The 16,257-nt window shown below is 33.6% G+C and overlaps 1 protein-coding gene across 44 annotated transcripts in view; it reads right to left on the reverse strand.

Moving 5' to 3' along the window:
* Positions 1 to 16,257, reverse strand: part of LOC128168179 (centrosome and spindle pole associated protein 1-like) — a 50,381-nt gene that overhangs the window by 4,447 nt on the left and 29,677 nt on the right. For 26 of the 44 annotated variants that reach the window (XM_052834359.1, XM_052834353.1, XM_052834315.1 and 23 more), the window contains 22 exons: positions 15,274 to 15,380; positions 14,817 to 14,834; positions 13,393 to 13,483; positions 13,046 to 13,138; positions 9,916 to 9,948; positions 9,158 to 9,278; positions 8,884 to 8,933; positions 8,696 to 8,793; positions 8,370 to 8,560; positions 8,224 to 8,277; positions 7,678 to 7,827; positions 7,189 to 7,326; positions 6,683 to 6,751; positions 6,122 to 6,238; positions 4,935 to 5,003; positions 4,419 to 4,458; positions 2,992 to 3,080; positions 2,671 to 2,717; positions 2,414 to 2,523; positions 1,314 to 1,445; positions 1,032 to 1,079; positions 566 to 604 (listed from right to left, as the gene is read on the reverse strand). In XM_052834359.1, coding sequence (XP_052690319.1) covers positions 566 to 604; positions 1,032 to 1,079; positions 1,314 to 1,445; positions 2,414 to 2,523; positions 2,671 to 2,717; positions 2,992 to 3,080; positions 4,419 to 4,458; positions 4,935 to 5,003; positions 6,122 to 6,238; positions 6,683 to 6,751; positions 7,189 to 7,326; positions 7,678 to 7,827; positions 8,224 to 8,277; positions 8,370 to 8,560; positions 8,696 to 8,793; positions 8,884 to 8,933; positions 9,158 to 9,278; positions 9,916 to 9,948; positions 13,046 to 13,138; positions 13,393 to 13,483; positions 14,817 to 14,834; positions 15,274 to 15,380 — 1,904 coding nt within the window. Of the gene's footprint in view, positions 1 to 365; positions 417 to 565; positions 605 to 1,031; positions 1,080 to 1,313; positions 1,446 to 1,610; positions 2,004 to 2,413; positions 2,524 to 2,670; positions 2,718 to 2,991; positions 3,081 to 4,418; positions 4,459 to 4,934; positions 5,004 to 5,817; positions 5,863 to 6,121; positions 6,239 to 6,682; positions 6,752 to 7,033; positions 7,058 to 7,188; positions 7,327 to 7,677; positions 7,828 to 8,223; positions 8,278 to 8,369; positions 8,561 to 8,695; positions 8,794 to 8,883; positions 8,934 to 9,157; positions 9,279 to 9,915; positions 9,949 to 13,045; positions 13,139 to 13,392; positions 13,484 to 14,816; positions 14,835 to 15,273; positions 15,381 to 16,257 lie in introns of those variants that run through there. The other 18 variants (XM_052834331.1, XM_052834327.1, XM_052834317.1 and 15 more) reach the window with 14 other exon arrangements.

Raw genomic sequence — 16,257 nt, forward strand, 5'->3', positions numbered from 1 at the left:
ATTCAGAGAAATTCACCTACAAATTTTAAGACAGAGCTAGCTTCTACATAGACTTAAAACTTCTCACTTCCATCATCACACTATTTTATTGAAACCAAACAGAAAATAGCTTCAACAGAGAATCTGCACTAGTGCAGCTATGATAATGATTTTCGTTAAAGAGTGAAAATTAATTAATTAGATAGCAAAAGAAATATAGAGTAGCAGACTATACATGGGTTTTTTTTTATTAAAACCTTAACATAGCATTTGTTGTTATCAATAAATGACTTTAAAAAGAAATGTCTGGTTAAGAAAAATTTATAGATCTATTTCTATATATACAGAAAATATCTCCAAATGCAATGATAATCTAAATCATATACTTCTTTCTGAGCGGCGTCCTTTCCATGTGTTGTAATTCGTTGGGGTATACCCTTGAAAGTAAACAGAAAATGAACTCTTATTAAAAATTCTGATTTAAAGACACTCTCCTGTCAATCATGTTCCTGAAGCCAATCAGAAAACCTCCCTGTAATCATGTGACACTGACCACTGCAAATCAAACATCACACTATCAACAAACCTGAAAATAAGTCTCTGTCCTTGGCCTTTTTGTCGATCACTGTTAAACAGCAACAAAATTGTTTTTTTTTCAAATCTTAATCAGTTTCAAATGTTTTAAAATTTCAAGATGAAATATCGATTTCAGATTTTTATTCTTATGTCCATTTCAAATTTTGGAATCGATAAACACCCTGGCTCTCAAATAATAAATTTTTTAAATTTTGATTTTATGATATTGCCACATTAATTTTCACAAATTGTGCAATCCTTATTGTAGTTATTTAACTGTGATTGTAACTTTTCACTGATATTATGTGACTGTTTTAAGCTTTGACATTTGACTGTGATTTTAACTCTTTGACAGACATAATGTGCCTATTTTGAACTTTGACATTTGAAAGTGATTGCATCTCTTTGACTGATATCATGTGACTATTTTAAACTTTGACCTTTGAGTCATGTGACCACTCCTGTGCATTACCAACCTGCCACCCCCTCTCTCCCACACTTATTACACTTGTCCTCCACCGTGACTGTCAACCAACGGAACAAAGATTTTATTTCAATCAGACCACTTAATTATTCCACATATTCTTTGTAAATTATACAGGGAACCTTATCAAAACAAAGTTACTGCAGAAACACGCAAGATATACATATATTGGTACACAGACATGCAGTAGAAACAAAATATATGTTTACAATGGTATAAAGGAGACATGGGAAGTGTATACAGCCAAAGACAGAAAGCAGAAGTCTGTACTTACTTGTTTCTTTCATTGACTTGAGTGTATCCTCCTGATGCCTGAGCAAGGCGTCTTGTTGAGCTTCCAGCGTCTCGCTGGAAGTCGGAGCATCAGGGAACATGCTACGGAAAGCTTTCCGAGATTCTGTGTCATCTTTTGAAAACAGCAAAACATATTTCTTATTTCACTGACATACCCTTGGTGAGTCATTCAATATTAATACTTATAAGTTTAATACTAGCTGAGCACACAACTGTCTTCATAGGCTGATGTCATCTTAAGACAATCTTTTACATTGAATGCTGTTATGAACTGTATGGAATGAATCAAACATTCAATTTCAAAAGCGACTTTCATAGTGTCATCTAAAACACATCGAATGTTCCATAAACTTTGTATAACTACTGGTAACACACAAAACTAAATACCATTCAACAAAAGAGAGAGAAAGGCATCATTTACACAAACTGGAAGTTATGGTTTCAGGTTGTATTTTTTTTAAAAAGCTTTCAAGAAGAAAATGCTATTTTTTGAAGACCAAGCATTTAAAAAAATATTGAAAAAGAACAACATCAGGAATATTATTTGTCAGAATTTTTTTTTTCAAATAAAATGGACATATATCACAGGATGTAACAATCGGCTATCTACAACAGTTTATTTCCACACGATAAAAGTCTACACAAATAAGTCACGTATTGTCCTTGTTAGCTACAACAGAAATACAACAAAGATCATGAAACATTCAGTGAAGCTGACACTGCATGAGACTGTCTGACATGATCTCGAATAGTAAAGCACATATAGCAGTACATTCAGAATGGATTCAAATAAATATAATGGTGACATAAACGGTAACTTGGGTACTGTAGATTCCTAATTAAACGCGAGGAATTAATATTCATGTAAAATTGTGACAAGCACACTGATTCTAAAATCTCGCCATTATTTTCTGAAGGTTGAAAACTATAAGACATAAGGATAAAAGTGCTTTTATATTCTCGCGATTTGTTACAAATTACCAGAATCGCAGAATTAAGTACTCACATTATATAAAGAATTTACAGTATGTAGATATACACATTCCAGTATCGTGTGTAGATTTTAGTGAGAGTTCTTACTTTTGTATTTGAGTTCGTTAAACTCCTGTATGTTCCTTGGGTTAAGGTTTTCTGTGCGGACTGGGGCAGGCTCTCCCTGACGCGCCCTCTCAAACACATCTATCTCCTTACTGTAATATAAATCACAGTTTTTGTATAGAGAACAATTAATATGAGATTTCACCAGAAAAAGGCTAGTTTATATTTCATTATTTTTTATTCAAATTTCTATTTAATTTTTTATTTTACATGTTTTACGATAATGATTGAAAACTTACGGAGCTGGTCTTTGAACCATTCTGGGGTCAAAAACATCTGGTTCATTCTGCCAATTTGAAGTCAAGAGAAACATAAGTTTTTAAGCTTTTATTAATTATTTGAAAAAACTTCATAGAGCATTTAACCATTAACTTGTTCCCTGTGACTTTTTTCAGTGCTTGGTTTGCAGTAAGAAATGTTTGTGACTACATCACAAATTTTGCAGAAATTTCTTGCACACAATTAAAAGTTGGTTTACAGTCAAAACACTAAATCACGGGATTGAAAGATTCCAAATAAGCAAATTTTTTAAAGTGGTTTAAGCATATCATTTTTCCTACCCTCTGAGTTTCCAGTGCATTTTCCACCCGTTTCCTCTCACTCTGTAGTTGTTTTCTCATAGAAGCCAGCTCTTTCAGTACATCAGAACCTTAATCAAGTAAATGTTAAGTTCATGTCAATTGAAAACTACAAGTCTGAAAAAAACACAACCATGACACTACTGAGAAACTAGAATATTCTACAACACATACCAGTACGCTACTGTAAATATACTCATTTTAAGGTAATCATACTTTAGAGCTTTTAGCACTGCTTCTTGTCCATCTAATCAAAAACACCCTAATTTATGATCACAACAAATGTTACAAAGAAGGCCCCTCATACTCTATTTTGCGATTATGATTTTTTGTTATGTAAAATGATTTCATTATCACTGGGTACCCTTAATTATTTTCATTAGCAGTATATCATTGACAGGAATAGATGGTCTGTTCATAAGAATAACAGCTAGCAATAATTACACTGGATTTAGGTATAACGAGATTCACAAGATTTCAGAGAGGGTTTACATAGGCTATGTCTGTTATAGAATCCATTTGATTTTTCAATAAAATATGTTTAAATTGAATTCACTCTTTACAAATTCTGTTTTATCCATTGTTCCATATCTCCATGTTTCATGAGCATATGCGTTGTTAATGTTTTTATTGTAAGCTGATTTTACAAAAATAATCTTTTAATTTTAAATTATCATATAACTTTCATAAATATATTAATTTGAATGCAAAAGTTTAAACCATTCTGGAAAGCAAAAGTAGTTTACTCTCATGAAAGTGCACAAGTAATTAATCACTGCTTTCCAAACCTTTTACATAGATTTATATCTTGAAAGTCTGACTTTTCTGTTTACCTATCAGCAAAATTGTATTGAGAATTCTTCGCAAACATTATGCGCTGTAAACATGTATTTTGTAGATATTTTTAATATCTGTAAGTGTATCTATGAGTGTCTCTAGTTCTACGATAACTTCTAGATAGATGTAAGAGGACTCACTTTGATCACTAGACTCGATCGCTTGACTCAATCTGCATCAGAGCGGCGGGTAAAGCTCCTAGTAAAACCTTACTTCACATAATCTGCAGTGTCACGGTCATTGCGATCGCAAATATATCAAAACTTAATCTCTGGACCTATAGCTTGCATAACCAACTTATTTAATTAATGGAATATGGTTATAAGCAATCTTGTTGTTACATAGATTGTAACACATTGAAGTTATATAAAGAATTTAAAAGTGGGACCAAAATGAAAATAATGTTACAAGCAATGGCTCACAATATCCATATTCAACTACACTCTGATTCCATAAACAACATTGATTAAGACCGAAGTATGGTACACTAATATTTCTGAATCACATGATTCCATTATTGTATTTGTATGCACCACGCTGCCATAGATAGGATGGGTGTGGTTGCTACTTACTGTTAGCTCTGGACGGTGGCTGTGGGGGAGGTCTGGAAGACTACAAAAAACATCAGTATTTCACTGTTAATGACTTTTCTGCATCATTATTGTATGTATGCTATGAATTACATGTACAGTGCAACAAAGTGCAGCGAGCAACAGCAAAACAATGCATGCATACCAGTACATGCTTATATACTCAATTCTAACATGCTTACATAAACATGCATATATATGCTGTTTAACTAAAGGGAAAGACAAAATAATATTTGAACTAAAAAACAAAGGAAACCAAACAAAAAAGTTTTAAAAACAAATTGCATACTACTATGGCAGAAAAACATCTTATTCTTAAGAGCTCAAATGCCACTTATTATTGAACAGTGAATCAGCTACTTCACTTAATTTTATTCTTGAAAATGAGGAATCAATAATTACAATGAACAGCTGTGCACAATAAATTCTACAGGGGTATGCATGGATGGAATGTTTTGAAGGGGGGCTTAGGGGAATGTGGTCTTTTTTAATCGTTACCTCAACCAAGGGAGAAGGTTCTCTCCGTAAAGCTGGGATGGGTGGAGATTTACGTGTGTCTTCGGACGTCTGTGGATTAAAGTAAGCAAGCATGAAGTCCTGTACTATCACTAAATATAAACGCTTTTTACACAAACAAATTAAAATGAAGTTTTTTTCTAATTAAAACTCAACAAAATTTCTAGCTCTAATCCAGAACCCAAAAACAAAACAATTAAAGCTCTCTAAGTGCAATATGAACAGATGACTATAAATGTATTATATAGTATTGTAACGAGATCTCATTACACTACAGAGTAAATATTATCTAATATATATTCATGCATAAACATCTGCAACGTAACATTCGATCAGCCTACAAATATTTTTTTTCTTCAATGCATGCATTTACACTAAGTCTAGAAAATAAAAGAAGCTGAATTAGATACAAGTTAAATACATCAAAGATGAACAAACAAATACACAAACTAAATTTGGCTAATCACTTACAACATGTTACAAGTTATAAAAATACAGTAACTACAAAATGATGACACACTCAATTAAAAAAACCCATGTTAAAATGAACCTCAATCCCGAGTTATAAACAGTTTACCATTCCATCTACATTAACACCAATCGAGATTAACAATTAATCCTAACGAGTATCCCAAATATTGGCAGCGTATCATGTAAGTATTATTTCCACTCACAAAAAATCTTTCATTCAAAATGTTAGGGGAAAAACAACAAAGAATTATCTATTGGTGACAATGAATTAACTTAACTCAAAAGTTATTTTGTAAATTTACTTTGGAGAGTATGTACGTAACATTACGAGTAAGCATTAATGGCTGCATCAAATTCTGGCTAGATCTATAGCAACACAGCGGTATAAATTTACCCCTGGTTTTGGCGATATTGTCGGTTCTGGGGTCTTTTTATCCTCCTGTCAATTTACAACATCAACTCAATGTCACACTTACCATGAACACACGACATCAATTCAGTGTACATGTACACTTAAAAGGTATGTATCATAACACACTACATGTAGGTTCTGACATTTTAAAATAAAATGTGCTTACTTAATGCAACCGACAAAATAACATTTCAATTCTAAAACAACAATGACAAGGTGACCTTGACCTTTCACTCAATGACAACAATATATGGGTGCTTTTGACATTTATCACTCTCTATTTTACCGAGATTCCATATGATTTTTTGAGATTTAAATTGTCTGGTGAGTCTATTCCAAGTCGAACCGAATTGGATCGGAAGTGACTCGGTCGAGCCAAGTCAATTGAGAGTGAGGTACCTTCCTAAATAAGTATAGGCCACATGCAATGAATGACAATAAAGAAGTCCTCACGATAATTATAATTACTGGCAAATGGCAATTTCAGCATTAATTCTAAATTTCCCAATTTCAAATATTAACTTTATATGTATCTTTAAGTTTAAATGGACGATGGTGATGACATAAGATGACATGACTGGATTCCAAATAACCGGCCTTTTTCTGCTGGTGCAAAAGTTTTGTACAATTCTTTTGTTTCCTAGATAGGTATTGTTTTTGTGACCATGTTTTTAGCAATATTTGAATTTTTATTTTATTTTTAAGAGATAATATAGGTAAAATGAACATTTTTATGAGATTTGATTTTTTTGTGCCCGAGACGATGCCACAAAATAAAGCAACCAGCAGAAAAATCCAGTTATACAGAATATTGACACAAAATCAACAAGATGATAAGGATGGTTACCGCGTAGTCTGGTTTCTGCTCCGTGGCGGTCCGGACAGCGGGGACGGGGGGAGAAGACCCCCGAGGCTCCTGAAAAGTCAAATAAAACACAGCTACATCTACAGTGACCAATCAACCAATCAGCCATCCCAGTCTCCATACAATCACATGATGAAACACATGAGTGTGGTGCAAATCTATGTAAGCGCTACATTTGTCTTTGATTTCAGTCTACACATAATGTAAATTCATTCATACTACTAGTTAACTACTGGTTCTAGAAAATTACTGATAAACAGTAACTCAAATTGAGATTTTAAGAAAAGACACATCAAATAAAAAAATATCAAGCCATAGTAAAACTTAACTTACAGATTCAATTGGCAAATTTGATGCCTAAGGTTCATACAGAAATGAGCATTAGTGATTGCTATACAGAACTTGACTAGTTATCGTCTGACTTGTTTGTAAAACTATTTGTCTTTTCTGTAATATTTAGACTTGCTATACACAGTTCCCGTGGTTACCTGTCTCTCCTGGCGCTCTCGCTCCTGCTGGTCACGTTTTTCCTGGGTCCTCCTCTCATCTTCTTCCTGCCTCTTCCTCTTTGCCTCCTTCTTCTTTGCCTCAGCCTGCTGCTGAAGCTCTTCATTTCTTCTCCGTGTCTGTGTGATATAGTGTTATAACACTATGATCAGTAAACTCACTTGAATATGGCAAATACTGGTTCGCGGCGAGAAATATTTGCGACAATGAGGCTCTTGTGCACCTCACGAAAATTTCTCACAAGTGAATCAAAATTGGTTTACAGTATTCCTTTATGACCATCTTTTTCAAATTTCATATCAAATGCCCAAAAGAATGAAATCAATATCGATCCTTAATTAAAACTCAAGACCTGATAATAAATGTCTAGGTTCCAGAAGAATCAAGCACCAAGGCCAGGAATTGTACATATTTATTTTTTTACCAAAATCAGACCGAGACAATATTACATAGTTTTAGGCTTGACCTACCTCCTCCTCCTTCTCCCTCTTCTTCCTCTGCTCTTCTTCGTACTCCTTCTGTATCCTGAGTCTCTGCTCTTCCAGTCTTCGGTTTTCTTTCTCTTCTTCTATTCTTTCCTTTTCTTTTTCAATCTGTTCTCGTCGCTTTTTCTCTTCAATCTGAATAGATTTTTTACAACAAATAATTGAAAATAATTTGAAAAGCATCTTGGTGAAATTAACCTGCATGGGCGCAGTTTCAAAAATCTTTCACAGGTGAAATTAGATGCTCTTTTAGATACTAAACTAACACCAAAGCTGGCTCCTTATCATAAGATAGCACTGCTTTTGTAAAACAAATTAAAAGAATTTAAGAAAACATTTTTTCATATACACCTTCTTGTTAGAAAGCTTTCTGAAAATAGCTCCTGAAACTAAGAGCTTGCATAGAACAAATGCTTGAATTTCATTTTCAAATAAACTAATGAATCAATAAAACTCTACCAAAGGTATTAATATGCTTTTTAATCATTTCCATGTCATAATGTACGTCACAGAACATAAAAGAGATTGTACCTGTCTTCTGAGTTCATCTTTGTAACGGTCTGACTGTGTCTTTTCTTGTTCTGTCTAAAAGGATAGCAACATAAGATTGAGTTTATTGTCAGAATTTTCACTCCTAGATAAAATCACAAACTCTTGTATCACTTGACCTCATTTACCTTTGGCTGACCAAATATTCCATGCCCTCCCCTGGCATGAGTGACATCCCCTGAAGCGTCTATCTGATCGGGAGGGGGAGCTATCAGGTCATCTCTGGGAGATGAGGGAGCCCTGAATCGGGGCGATTCGTGAGTTGCCCGAGCTGTTGACCGTGCTGTTTCTGGATCCTGGTGCATTGCCCGTAAATCAGCTAAAAACGGAACATACATCCACTTTAAATGACTTCAGTTAAACAGGGTTAAAACAAACATCTTTCTTTCTTTCTCTCTTTGGTAAACAAAATGTTTGGATACAGTGTTGTCCATCAATCCACTGATGACCTTACCAACAATATTTCCCTGATTATCCCTCAGTGGGGCCCCTCCTCCTCCTTTTCCAAATGGATTATAGTTCCTAATCTCATCATCCAATTTTTTCTCATATCTACAAAAATTCATATTTTTAAATACTATTTCGCCAAACATTTCCAATCAAAATAAGAATCCCAGATGACTGCATTACAAATCAGTATACCTCTCCTGTTCCTCCTTCTCTCGCTGCTTTCTGTAACGCTTCTCCTGAATCTGGAATAAAAACAACCAGAATGGATGAATTCTCTACAACACATTACTCTAAATCAGCATTTCCACTTGCATACAAATCTATTCTGTTATATACATCGTTTTAAAAACCAAAGTTACTTTTCCTTTTGAGTATAAAAAAGGTCAGAGAGATATATATATTTAGGTCTGAATTTCTTATAATGAAGTCTCAGGCATTCTTCCTTTGACCCTAAAGGGTTTCATACCTGTCTGTCTAGTTCTTCCTGGTACGAGCGTTTATCGTTCTGGGACCGGCTGCGCAAGTCGTCGTCGCTGGGGAACTGGTAGGGAGAGATCCGCTCTTTACTTCGGTCCCTGGCTCTAGCTCTGAAAGACGAATCGTGGACTCTGCAATGACTCATTTCTTAGTGTTCTACATGTACCGTTACTTGATCAATAGAAATTCAAACTGTCTGGGTTGATAGACAGAAATATTGCTCAACATTCAAGTTAAAACAAGACAAACTGTTTCATAAATCTTTTCTTGCTCAACTCATGACCATACCCCTACAAGACCAACTACCAGTATTGGTGATGTATTACAGCTAGTATAAGCTGGACAGGTTTTATTGAATAAGCAGCATCTAGAGGATACATGTAGCCACACACATTAACACCCACAATTACAATCAAAATTAATAATTATCATACACATTCTAATCACTATAATCTTTCGCACACCAATACAATACCGGTTTATAAGCATTAAATAAATACAATACATACCATATACATGAATTAATTGAACAGATATTGATTATACATTCACACTATGAATCACACCAGTAAATTTCTAATTTTTTTTTATTATTTTGATTAAAATTCAGTTCATTGACCTTGAACCAGATTTTTATTGTAATGATTGTTTTATACACACACTTCCGTTAATATACGACATCAGCTATTACAAACTACCACTCAACAGAACAGACACGGCAGGTTCTGTTATTTTATTTTTACGTACGTCGTTGGAGGTGGAGGTACGGTTATCTCAATCCTGTAAAATCAGGAGGAACTCGACAATATAATGTAATTCTACACCAACGACACAGTATCAACAACACTGTCATAAATTGCACTAACAACAAACAACATTGTATCAACAACACAGGATCAACATTAAAAAATCAGCATCAATGTATCAATAACATTAGCAACAACAATCAACTTCTGAAACACAACACTAATATAAGGACACATCCATATGTTGCACTTTCTAAACTTTTTGCTCTTTTCTAAATTTACACTTATATTTTATTATACATGTACCATGAACTGGTAAATAATATTAATTTGAGCTAATTCATTCATCAATTTTGATCTAGAAATATGTTTACATACCGGTATTACAATTATTGTAATTTTAAAGTTAGGAACAACAACAAATTTAGTTAAAGTAAAAAAAATAAGAATGTCAGATATAATCTGAAAACAAGACCAAGCACAAACAAGCAGGCCACAATTAAAAAGATTTCACGAAAATTTTCAGTGAATATCTTGAAACAAACAAGAGGCCCATGGGCCACATCGCTCACCTGGACAGCAGTTCCTTGTAACATTACATTTCGTAGCATATGCTTTTTCTATTTTAAACATTGAACCCCTTTCTGGGGACCCAGTTATGGTCCGAGGTTTATGGTTGGCTTGAACAACATAAACAGTAACATAGGAATGAACATCAAGAAAGATAACTCTTGGTTCCACTACATTAGAGTTTACACAATTTGAGAGATCCTTGCATAATAATCTCACAAACTGTAGCATTATAGTTCTCAAAAAAAAACTTTTTAAAAACATTTTCAATATATCTTTCTATGTTAAACTTTGAACCCCTCTTGGGGCTACAGTATTAGTCCAGGGCTAAAGTTTTAATTATTTGGAATCTACATTATTTAAGGATGCTTGCATAGTTATCTCACAAGCTGAAGCATTATAGTTCCCTAGAAAAAGATTTTTCAACATTTTCCCTCTATATTTCTATGCTAAACTTTGAACACCTCTTGGGGCCCCAGTATTAGATTGTGGTCACAGCTTTTATAATTTCGAATCTACACTATTTGAGGGTGCTTACGTAGTTATCTGACAAATTGATGCATTGTAGTTCTCGAAAAGAAGATTTTTAAACATTTTCCATATATACCGGTACTTCTACATTTAACTTTAAACCCATCTTGGGTCCCTAGTATTAGTCCAGGGGTCACTATTTTAAAACTGTCGAACCTTCATTATCCAAGGTTGTATGCATGATAGTAATCTCACAAATTGAGGCATTGTAGTTCTCGAGAAGAAGATATTTTTACCTTTATATTTCTATAATAAACTTTGACCCCATCTTGGGGCCCCAGTATTGGTCCGGGGGTCACGATTTTACCAATTAGGAATCTACATGAGCGAAGGCATAGAAATTCCACAAACTAAAACATTGTAGTTCTTGAGAAGAAAATTTTTAAACTTTTCCTTTATGTTTTTTAAAATGTTTAAATTTTGAACCCCTCTTGGTGCCCATCAATTGTCCGGGAGTTACAATTTTTTGAATCTACATTATTTAAGGATGTACATGTATGCATAGTAATATCCCAAACAGTTGCACTATAGTTCTTGAGAAGAAGATTTTAAAACATTTTCCTATATATGTTAAAATCTAAACCCCTACTGGGGCCCCACTTTTTGTTCAGGGGTCACGATTTTTACAATCTTCACTATATATACAACCGTTTGTGTATGTATTGGCATTTTTGGTGAAGTGGTTTTTGAGAAGAAAATTTTTAAACATTTTTCATATGTAGTTCTATGTTAAACTTTGAACCCCGCCTGGGGCTGCAGTTTTGATTTGAGGGTCACGATTTCTACAATTTAGAATCTTCATTATACATACAAGCTTTTGTGTAAATATTGGCATTTCTGGTGCAGTGGTTCTTGAGAAGAAGATTTTTTAAACATTTTCCTAAGGTATATCTATGTTAAACTTTGAACCCCGCCTGGGGCCCCAGTTTTAGTCCGAGGGTCACGATTGTTACAATTTAGAATCTTCACTATATATACAAGCTTTTGTGTAAATATTGGCATTTCTGGTGCAGTGGTTCTTGAGAAGAAGATTTTTTAAACATTTTCCTAAGGTATATCTATGTTAAATTTGAACCCCGCCTGAGGCCCCAGTTTTGGTCCAAGGGTCACGATTTTTACAATTTAGAATCTTCACTATGTATACAAGCTTATGTGTAAATATTGGCATTTCTGGTGCAGTGGTTCTTGAGAAGAAGATTTTTTAAAAATTTTCCTATGTATTTTAATGTTAAACTTTGAACCCCGCCTGGGGCCCCAGTTTTGGTCCGAGGGTCACGATTTTTACAATTTAGAATCTTCACTATATATACAAGTTTTTGTGTAAATATTGGCATTTCTGGTGCAGTGGTTCTTGAGAAGAAGATTTTTAAAACATTTTCCTATGTATTTCTATGTTAAACTTTGAACCCCGCCTGGGGCCCCAGTTTTGGTCCGAGAGTCACGATTTTTACAATTTAGAATCTTCACTATAACTATATATACAAGTTTTTGTGTAAATATTGGCATTTCTGGTGCAGTGGTTCTTGAGAAGAAGATTTTTAAAGACATGCACCCTATACTTACTGTTTCGCAATTATCTCCCCTTTGAAAAGGGCTGTGCCCTTTAATTTTACAATTTATAACCCCCTTTCCATAAGGATGCTTTGTACCAAATTTGGTTAAATTTGGCCCAGTGGTTTTTGAGAAGAAGTTGAAAATGTGAAAAGTTTACAGACGGACGGACAGACAGACAGACGGACGGACGGACGGACGGACGGACGACGGACAACGGGTGATCAGAAAAGCTCACTTGAACCTTCGGTTCAGGTGAGCTAAAAACTGATTCACAAATACTGTTATAAAGCTGTTAAACTCTGATGATTAAAACTAACAATCAAATTTTCTCCAATTCAGTCTTCAATGGTTTTCAACTTTTTAATTTTTAACTATATGGTAATCACAAAATTCAAACAGGAATTATTAAACCCATAAATGATTAGTTCTCAAATCCAGTCATTTGTTACAAACAGTAAACAATCGCCATCGCTTACGTCTGAACAGTCTCATCTTTCTGGTCGAAAGTTTGAACTATTTCATCTTTTTTCTCATATCTCTCGTCTTTTAAGATGCCATATTTTTTAGAACTAAAGCAACAGAATGATGGAAATAAAACATCAGATAAGCAAATGGTTTTATGCTTCATGGAAATATTCCATGTACAACCAGACATGATTTGTCTCACATGTATATAGTGAGCGAGTATAATACGTAGCTACATGAACACTTGCCTGTAAATTACCAAATGTATGATGCATTGTACTTATAGCCAGGTCATGTGATCTGTGAATATCTTTCATATCTATAATATGTAGAAAGTAACAATGATACAAAAACTTACGAATCATCAAAGGTAACACGTGGGGAACCCCTGTAAGGTCGATCATATCCTCCTCCGCCTCCTCCTCCCAAGTCTAAGGGGGGTGGGGCACCTACAATTAAAAAGTCATCAGTATGAACAAGCAGATTCAATAAAGGATATGGTCATGCAAACATCAGCACAACAAAAAAAATGTCATACCACAACAAAACACACAAAATGCACACTAAATATTGATTTCTGTAAATTCCTAAATAAACGTGAGGAATTAATATCCACGTAAATTAGAGAAGCACATCTCGCAGTTTTAAAATCTCGCTTTAATTTTTTGGACGGGTATAAAACTATATTCTGTATTTAGAATTATGATAAAAATTTGGCATTTGTAATGTTATACTCTTGCAATTTTAATGCAAAATCATTCAAACGCAGAATTAAGTACTCTCGTTAAATAAGAAATCTATAGTTAATTAAGGGGTTTAAGATTGTTTGAAGACTTAATTGACATACTGTAGATTTCATATCTTATGCAAGTGCTTATTTCTGCAATTCCACACTTTTGTATCAAATTGTAAGAATATAAATGTACAAGCGACAAGCTTTCGTAGCTGTCAGAAATTTAAAAACCTGCAAGGGATGTTTCCGTGTGTTTAATTAGGAATTTACAATGAAATCATTTTGCACTAGAAATCTGAACAAATAAGGGTATCTATATCATGCAAAAATTACACAAAATGGTGATCATATTTTGGAAACATAACATCTCTATACAAAGGATTTTGATTCGATCATGCAGTTAAATAAATAAGACAGATGCATTGCAGGTTAGTTTATCTTATACACAAAAACATGCAAATGATTTACAATACAAACAACATCAACTGCTCTTTTAACAATGAGCAGATATATATATACACCCAAATTATCTTGAGAGCATGCATGATGACGAATTTCCTTGGAAGAGAATGACTATTATGGATGTTGTTTAATTCAGTAACATATAATATAAATAAGAAATTATTAAAATCAATTTCATATCAAAGTTCTTTGCAAATAATGATCTACAATCTGACTTATGATTTTTTTTTTTCATTGTGAATTTTTTTTCATCAAAAAGATTAAGGCAATCTAGTTCTTTAATACTCTTGGTTTTTTTTTGTTTTGTTTTGTTTTTTTGAAGAGAAAAAAACATAATCAGGAAAATAAGTAGCATAAACCTATAAGACTATTTTACCAGTTCTTGCAAAAAAAAAAACCAGAAAAAAAAAGTTAAACAGTTTAATACCTCAAAGACAATATAGCGATTGTTCATTTGAGAATTTGCATTGGAAGAAAAGTCATTCACACAAAATCATTAAACAGACGTGGGAAATTAATCAACAATGGTGACGAAACTCAACAAAACATGTACACCAAGATCTACACTACTCCAGTGAAGGCGTTACCATTAGGGTTTCTTTTTCCTGAGGAAAACAAATGGATTTTTAAAATACTTTAAGTCAGTGACTGCTCAAGTCAGAGAAAAACATGCTAGTAATGGACATGCAAAATATAACCAGTCAACAAACAAGTGCTTGCAGGCTCAAAGTTTGTTAAATGAGAAATGAAAATGAAATGAAAGCTAACAAGATTAAGAGAATTGTCACTTTAATACAACATTCCATCTGACTCCCTTCCACAAAAAGTTATTGATACCAGTTGAATGATTAACACTAGCCTAAGTTAGTTTTCACTTCCGTTAAAAGTATATTTTCAAGAATTCATACATTATTTACTTAATCAAATTTCCCAAAATATATTTGGCCATATTCATGCTAATGCAGAATCTCACAAAAGGGGTATATTAAGCGTTCTGTAGATAAATTTAATCTGAATACATGTATTCTGTGTAAGAGGCCTTACTGTTGTCAGGTTCCAGTGGGTTCTTCATGCCGTAGTAATGGTAAGCCTCGTCGATGGAACTGTACGGCTGATTGAGGCCTCCAGACCCACCGCCAGTCACATACGTCCTAAAAATCAACCAATCAAAATCAATCTATTACTTGCATCTGGAATTATTAAGTTAAAAGTATTTACGGTATTTCCAATGGATAAAAAAAAATACCTATTATCTTAATATTATGATTAACATTGATTAAATATTGAGCTGAAATTTCTTCTATTTTGATTTTATTTGTAAATAATTTATCAAAAAAAGAGGAGGAATTGATGTACTTAAATATAGGGACCAATGTTCTTTACATATAGGGAAAACATTGATAAAAAAGTAAACTGTTGTTAATAGAATGACAACATGGAACAACAGCAGAGGTTATTGTTGTGGAATCTTTTATTGAACAAGATGGTTTCACAGCTCACATCAAATTCAGTCCCATCATGCCTTTAATTGATACAGTCTGTTACATGTGATATATTGGAACGAAAACTATAGAGCAGCAGATTTAGTCATATATTGTAAGTGTTTTTCGACAGATTGGAACGGAACATAGAAATTAGAAAAGAGATGTCAAATGACACAGAAAAGTTGGTTTTTACATATTTTTTTTGCCAACTGTGTATATAACTATTACAATGTATTTTTTTTGTTAAAAGTTTTTTTTTCTCTATACATGAAGTTTGTTTTGCCACTAGTCTAAACCATGACTATGTCAGATTATCACAGATGTTAGAACTTCCAAAGCACGCTTAGCCGCTGTCAACAACTGTAAGAAACTCAAGCCAAGACCAAAGTATACTACTTTAAGCCAAGCACTTAATCCCATATTTTTTCATAGTTCCTGAAAAATACCATGAAGCCAACTGTACATTAAGTCCATTATCATCGTCATCAATTCAGAATATCAATATATTAAAGCAAAGTTATGTATATTAAATCGAGATATAAAA

Source organism: Crassostrea angulata, chromosome 10 (genome assembly GCF_025612915.1).
Source record: "Crassostrea angulata isolate pt1a10 chromosome 10, ASM2561291v2, whole genome shotgun sequence".
NCBI lineage: Eukaryota > Metazoa > Mollusca > Bivalvia > Ostreida > Ostreidae > Magallana > Magallana angulata.